Below are 7,424 nucleotides of genomic sequence, written 5' to 3' on the forward strand. Positions count from 1 at the left end.
TGGGATGAAAGGTAAACCTCTGGAGGGACAAGCAGGGACCAAGCTCAAGCAGTAACCGCGGTGACGAGCCGGGGACGAGCCGGGGGCGAGCCGGGGGACTTACGAGTACCAGGAGCACATGCCCGTGGGCTCCTTCAGGTTGGCGCCGGTCAGGCCGGAGCACGGCATGAAGTGGACGTCCTTCTTGGGGTTGAAGCCGACCTTCTTCAGAAACGGCACGAGCTTCTCCCGGCACTCGTCGTACCTGGGGGGGGGGGGCACAGCGGGGGGCACGGTTACGCCGCCTGGTACGGCGTGTAGCGCAGTGCTAGCGGGTCATCGATCATGTGATCAGCTGGCTACGCACACACATTCACCGAGGTGCGTGTGTTTCTGTCTGCGGTCCCGTTTCACGGTGCTTCAGCCCCCCCCCCCCCCGACTATAAATAAAATCAGTCGTCGATAAGTACAATTCTGCAGAACTTTGTGTCCTTATCATCACGAAGGAAAACTAAAATATGAACGATATAAAGAATAACTTTGTTTTTAGTCAGAACCAGAAAAGATTTGAATTTACCTCAGGAGCACAAGTATCCCCCCCCCCCCCATAGGGGAGGAGCTAAAACTCCCCGCACACTTCAGAGTTAATGACGTGGAGACGTGAAAGCGCCACCTCCTGTTGTTCATGTGTAATTACACTTGATTCTAACAATATAGTGAAAAATCAAGCAGTAGTTTTCTACCCCCCCCCCTTTAAGAATCACTGCGCTAGCGGGCCCGTCTGCCCACGGGTTCCGTGAGGGCGCCTCAGTTCAGCTGCTTACACCGTTGACTTCCACACACGGGATCATCACAGCGTCAGAAGAATGGTCCCAAACCGGTTCCGTAGAATTCAAGTCATTTCCGTTTCCATAGCGCCAGATCACAGAACGTTCTCTCAAGGCGCCTTACAGGTGGAGCAGGGAGAGACGGAACCCAACTCGGCCCACAAGAGCAAGAGCTTTGGAGACGGAGGCAAGGAAAAACCTCCCTTCAACAGGCAGAAACCTCGGACAGAACCTAGGCTCATCCGTCTGGACTGTTTGGGTTGAGAGAGAGAGCGAGACAGAGAGACAATGACGGGCAGCAGAAGAGTCAGAAACAAAGCGCCTAACCGGTCCCATCGGTGCTAGCTTACAGCTAAACGCGCGACCTTTCACCCACGCCGTCCACCCTCTCCCCACTACAGCTGGGAAACAGAGCCCCCCCCCCCCCCCCCCCCCCCAGTTTGAGCACCACGCCCTGCCGCTCACCGCTGGGGGGGGGGGGGGGGGGGGGGGGGGGGTGACACCCGAGTGCACGCCGCTCGTCACACGTCTACTCACCTCTCCAGGCTCCAGCTGACTGTGGGGTCGTCCATTTTATTCACCAGAACTATCAGGTGCTTGACGCCGGCCGTTTTCGCCAGCATGGCGTGCTCCCGCGTCTGCCCGCCCTTCTCAAAGCCCGTTTCAAACTCGCCTTTCCTCGCAGAGATCACCTGAGGGTCAACACGGTCGTGCGGTCAGTGTTAAACGAGACGCTTTCCTGCCGCTAGCCATCCCGTCTGAATGCCTGACAGAAACGCCAGCGCCGGCGTGGACAGAGCAGAACCTCAGAGGAAGGAGGGAGACGAGTCCACGAGCAGGAAGAGCTCAAACACGAGGCTCCTTTACCCGGAGCCCCCCCTCAGGGCTGATATCAAAGTGGCCCAGTGTGCACGCTGCACGCTTATGATCCCCCCCCCCCCCCCCCCGGGGATGCCTTTACATCGGCACGACAAAAAGAAGCCCCAAAGATAGACCTTCTGAACACAAATATGCAATTAAAACCAAACGTCCCGACGCAGATCAGCTAAAGGCCTGACGTTACTCTGGAGAACTGAAGGGGAGGCGACAAAAAGACACTTCCTGGATCGGGACCCGGGTCTTAACGAAGCTGCAGGGTTCTTGGTGTTGTTGTACTCAGTACTGGTAATGCGTTGTGTCCTGTGCCAGGTTAAGGTACTTGCGTTTCTGCATACTCTCGTGGCTTTATTTACTCTAAGGCTCTACAACGCAGAAATCACACAAGTTTTTCCCAAATAGCCTTTTTCTCTAGATTGGAACAACAATGGCCATTGTCCCTGGTAGCAGGTTGCCCTCTTGGGCGGGGCTGTAGCATGTCCATGGGTGGAGGGGGGGGGGGTTCTACTGGTATTTGACTCTTCCCTCTGGGGAGCTCTGCGTTGGGATCACTCCAGATGTGCTCTTTGATGTTTGTTCTTACACTGCAGCAGCTCTCGTTTATTCCCGTGACTAGTCATGAGATTCTGTCTCGGGTATTTGATCACCCCTGTGAGGTTCCATGAATGCCCCGACGAAGACCCGGTCAGGACTCTTTACCCGTCCTCAGAGGGCCTTGAACCGTTCCCACCGCTTCCCCATCACGGGTGAAGGTTGGATTCGGATGCTTCAGGGCCCCTTGAGGATCACTGGGACCTGGACTTGGGAGACTCGGCACGTGGGCCAGGCCGTTCTGGGAACTCACCAGAACGGCTAGATCCGCTTGCGATGCTCCTCCGATCATGTTGGGCACAAAGCTTTTGTGTCCCGGAGCGTCGAGGATGGTGAAGTGCTTTTTGTCCGTCTCAAAGTACGCCCGGCCCACCTCCACCGTCTTCCCTTTGTCCCGCTCCTCCTGGTTGGTATCCAACGCCCACGACAGATACCTGAGAGAGAGAGAGAGAGAGAGAGAGGGAGATAGCGCCTCGCTGATTTGCTCTCTACGAGGGACAGACAGGACACACCAGAGGATCTCGAGGTTTACACGCGGCCTGGATGAAACTCAATGCGTCACCTGAGCAGACACACCTGGTTCATAGCCAAGACAACTAGAGTGTCCCCCCCCCCCCCCCCCCCCGAGACTCGAGCCCATTCCAGCTTTAAACAGATGCCACTCACCAGGTCTCGCGGTTCTTTTCTTTTGCTTCTCTTTCGTACTTCTCTAACGTTCTCTTGTCTACCATCCCCGTTAGATACCTGTCAGAGAGGCGGAGCAACAGAGAGGTGAGACGGGTCACGTGGCCGAACGGCATTTAATGCGCGAGGAAACGCCGCTACTCACATGATCTGTCCACCGATCGTGGACTTGCCAGCGTCTGGAGAGAAAGCAGAGAGTCCGACTCAGAAACTCGCAGTTCAGTCAATCGGGAAGCAACACGGACGGGGCAACCGGCCGACGCCCGACTGGACCCGGTTCTAACCCCCCCCCCCCCCCCCGGTCATCCAGAAGTGCATTTACAGCAGTACAAGTAGATAACGGTAGACGATCGACGACGTCGTCCCGATCGCAGCCGCTCGCCTCACCAATAACACTTCTGAGGATCAATCAATCAATCACCGCCGATAAAGAGCCCCCCCCCCCCCCCCCCCCCCGTTACCGCTAGAGCAGAGCGGAGGGCGGCGAGCGCCACGCTACGCTACGCTAACCCAAATAACGCCGTTTCAACATCCGTGCAGGGATGCAACCAACGAAACCAGCTAGCTGCATGCTACGGCCCCGGTGATGTGTGTGTGTGTGTGTGTGTGTGTGTGTGTTTGCGTGACGAGTTCCTCCGAAGCCCGGCTGGCTCGGGGGACCTCTCTGAACAGGCGGGGTCACGCACTGACCTACATGTCCGATGAACACAACGTTAATGTGTTCCTTCTTGGGGGCGTCGGGCTGCGGGGGCGGGACCTTTGGCACTGTGGCTTCCTCTTCCTCCTCCGTCGTCTCCTCTGTTGCCGGACTCCGGTGGCCACCCCCGGGTTCGTCTCCGTTTGGCTCCACCTCTTTTTGGTCCCACGGCTCCTCGGCGCCGAGCTCGGCGTCGCCGTTCTCCACCGGAGCCGCCGGTTCTACCAGCACAAACACCAACACGCCATTATTCGGCGCCGCTCCACTTGGGACAAGCGACTACAGAGAACGGTCATGGAAGAGCGTCTTCTAGCGTCTACGTTTATACGGCGGTCCGGTTCAGGTGGCGCCGGACTCAGGGCAGAGCCGCCACGGAGCTCCATTACAGCCTCATTCTATAAAGAGCGCAGGGCGACCCGTTTGATGCTCTGGTTTGTCAGCGGCCGACATCGGTGCCATCATCCTTCTCGTCAGGAGGACACCGAGGATTGGTCCAGCAGAACCCGACAGCAAAGGCCCGGTTCGACCCGCAGGAACGCGGTTAGCACATTCACGCTAGTCCAGCAGCAGGTAAGAGTCCGTTACTGTTGAAACAACCATCGACGCGGGGGAAGGGCACACCGGACCTCTCCTGTGGTTCCTCTCGGAACACGACGGGACCGGGAGGGACGACCCCCATTGGTCCTTTGAGGACCAATGAGGGTCCAACGTTAACAGACCGGCGAACGCCACCGGTCACAAACAGGAGAAGCGCAGCGGCAGGATCAACAAACCGAAAGGCATTCCACGCCGGAGGAAAGGACTCAGCGCTCCGTCTTCCCGTCCTCCCGGGCCTGGACAGAACCCTCTAGATTTGGGAGCGTTCTCAGCACCTCAACGGCCCCGCATTCACAGATGTGACCTTGGGCGTCAGGCCCGGCGGCAGCCGTTGGCTCTTTATCCGCCCGTTTAATGAACGCTAATCCGCCGGCGTGCGGCGCAGCAGACGGACAGATTCCCACAGAAAGAACAACAAGGAGGTCTCTCAACGGGGTCTCGGCGCGAGAACCATTCCAAACGGCGTTGCTGCTTCCTTTGATCTATACGTCTCGGTTGTTCACAGCATCTCGATGCTTCTCTTGATCCCGACCGAAAAGGTGCTGCAACTTGTGAGCGCGTCAGCACCTCCATTCACGAAAGAGAATCATTCAGCGACGCCCACCGGCCACGCGGCGAAGCAGACCCGGTAAACACGGAAAAGTGAGCCCAGGAACCCGAACCCGAACCAAAACGAGTGAACCAACGCTGGAAACTCGGCTTCTTTGCGGTCAAATAAAAGTTTCCGCCAAAACTGGTTGCCTGATTTAGCTCTTGGAAATCCGACAGGGTGCGCTTCAGGCGACCGATGGGCGGGGCTACGTTAACGTTAACGTAGCCCCGCCCATCCGCGTGGAACACGCAGGGTTAACGAGACGAGCAGCATCAGCATCCACACCTACCGGCACGTTCTGACGCCTCCATGCTGGACGGACTTTCAGCAGCAACTGAAAAGAAGAGCGATATTAGGATCAATGCTGGGACAGAACCGAACCGTCCGGTGGGACCGAGGTCCCGGGACAGAACCAAACCGTCCGGTGGGACCGAGGTCCCGGCGCCGGGACAGAACCGAACCGTCCGGTGGGACCGAGGTCCCGGCGCCGGGACAGAACCGAACCGTCCGGTGGGACCGAGGTCCCGGCGCCGGGACAGAACCGAACCGTCCGGTGGGACCGAGGTCCCGGGACAGAACCAAACCGTCCGGCTGGACAGAACGGAACCGTCCGGCGGGACGCAGCAGCAGGATCCGAGACGGAGACGTGTCCTCCTGAACCTCCAGCCCCGCGGCTGAACTCACGCTGATCTATCGAGATCTATTGATCCGATCAGCTCGCCTGGTTCTCATCTGTCCTTCAAAGCCGCGTGCACGTGCACACCCGCGTTCACGTGCACATCCGTGTCGTCACCGAGCAGCTGAGAAACATTCCGGACACAAATCATCAATGAGGAAAAACAGCGCTGACGTCATCCGCTCCGCGCGTCCTTTAACCGCGCCGTCGGTGCCGGCTGATGACGACAGCGCCACGCGCATGCGCGAGCCCTCCACGAACGCCGATCGTTCCGTGGCCACGTATCTGGTCTAGGTCCACGTGTGGACAGTCACAGCCGACATCAAACAGTTCGTTACGTTCAAACATCCATAAAAGGATCGGATGCGCGTCGCGTCGAATCGGAACATGATCAATAAACACGGGTTTGAAACCCCGCGGCGTGGAACGTCGAAGCAGCCCGGTTCCACCCAACAGCGGTGCGACGGATCGTCCACGTCACGCAGAAACACGGTGCTCCCCGATCACCTTCTATCAGGAGAGGTCGGCCTGTAGCACACTGATAGCGACGCTTTCCTGCGTGGGTCCATTTAACGTGAACCGGAGTCGTTCATCTGGAAGCTGCACGGGTTATCCAACATGCTAACCGGCGCCGGGCTGGGGCGGTGTTTAGCAGGCTATGTCCCGGAGAAACCAACTTAACTTTGACGTGCTTCAGAGGGGGCGACACGCGGCCAGGCGACTCGGTCACATTACTACAAACACGAACGGCTAACTCGGCCGTCGCGCTTCAGGGAACGAGTTTGTGTGTGGTGGAGTCCGGGCTAGCAACCAGCGGTCCCGTTAGCAGATGGCTAAGCGTTTGCTAGGCAGCTACCGGGCTAGCAGCCTGCAACTAGCGGTCCCGTTAGCACATGGCTAAGCGTTAGCTAGGCAGCTACCGGGCTAGCAGCCTGCAACTAGCGGTCCCGTTAGCACATGGCTAAGCGTTAGCTAGGCAGCTACCGGGCTAGCAGCCTGCAACTAGCGGTCCCGTTAGCACATGGCTAATCGTTTGCTAGGCAGCTACCGGGCTAGCAACCCGCAGTCCCGTTAGCACATGGCTAAGCGTTAGCTAGGCAGCTACCGGGCTAGCAGCCTGCAACCAGTGGCCCCTTTAGCACATGGCTAAGCGTTAGCTAGGCAGCTACCGGGCTAGCAACCCGCAACCAGTGGTCCCTTTAGCACATGGCTATGCGGCTACCGGGCAAGCAACCAGCGGTCCCGTTAGCACCTAGCTAAGCGTCAGCTAGGCAGCTCCTCAACGTGACTGAACTCACCGGCAGGATCAGGGTTCTCCGGGGGGGCTTTCGTGGTAAAGCACGGCACGAATTCGGCAGCGTTTACATTCGGGACAAACGGCTTCGCGTTCACATTTAGGTTCGTGAATGCCGATTCAAGTTGTCCGTCGGCTGTGGCCTCCACGTCGTCCTCTTGTTCCCACGAATCAGGGGCAGTGTCTCCCCGGTCCATAGTGGGTCTTGGATTTCGAGATTTGAGCTACGCAGTTCTTGGTCTACGTAAGTGTCTGCCCCAAACCCCGATGCTCCGACCAACCCTTTCGGGAATCGACCGCGTCCCGACTCGGGTGAAATAACGCGACCGGTTCGAGTCTGCTAAGCGTCGGCGGATATTCGATTCAGCACTCCCAGAGACAGTCCGCGTGAGTTGTTGCGACCCTTTAGCTCAACGTGCCGCCCGCGGTGACTTCTGGGGTATGGAGTCTTTTCGTTAGAGAACCGGCCATGTGCCGTGAAAGCCTTAAGGCAGAACACGAAACTACATTCCCCAAAGACTCCGAGGACACCGCTGACGTCAGCAGTGTGTGAGCCTTTCAGGAACCGCAGATTCGAGGCAGGTTTCCTTGAAACAAGTTGAGAATTATTT

General features: G+C 57.9%; 1 protein-coding gene across 1 annotated transcript in view; it reads right to left on the reverse strand.

Annotated features, from left to right (window-relative positions):
- Window positions 1–7,085, reverse strand: part of LOC137905635 (eukaryotic peptide chain release factor GTP-binding subunit ERF3A-like) — a 12,369-nt gene extending 5,284 nt beyond the window's left edge. The window contains exons 1-9 of the mRNA XM_068749876.1: window positions 6,818–7,085; window positions 5,133–5,177; window positions 3,648–3,875; window positions 3,103–3,136; window positions 2,940–3,017; window positions 2,527–2,707; window positions 1,344–1,498; window positions 104–244; window positions 1–19 (exon numbers count right to left, since the gene is read on the reverse strand). Of these exons, the coding sequence (XP_068605977.1) occupies window positions 1–19; window positions 104–244; window positions 1,344–1,498; window positions 2,527–2,707; window positions 2,940–3,017; window positions 3,103–3,136; window positions 3,648–3,875; window positions 5,133–5,177; window positions 6,818–7,010 (1,074 nt within the window). The 5' untranslated portion in view covers window positions 7,011–7,085. The remainder of the gene's footprint in view (window positions 20–103; window positions 245–1,343; window positions 1,499–2,526; window positions 2,708–2,939; window positions 3,018–3,102; window positions 3,137–3,647; window positions 3,876–5,132; window positions 5,178–6,817) is intronic.
- Window positions 7,086–7,424: the final 339 nt, after the last annotated feature.

This window comes from Brachionichthys hirsutus, chromosome 16 (genome assembly GCF_040956055.1).
Source record: "Brachionichthys hirsutus isolate HB-005 chromosome 16, CSIRO-AGI_Bhir_v1, whole genome shotgun sequence".
NCBI classification, from domain to species: Eukaryota; Metazoa; Chordata; class Actinopteri; order Lophiiformes; family Brachionichthyidae; genus Brachionichthys; species Brachionichthys hirsutus.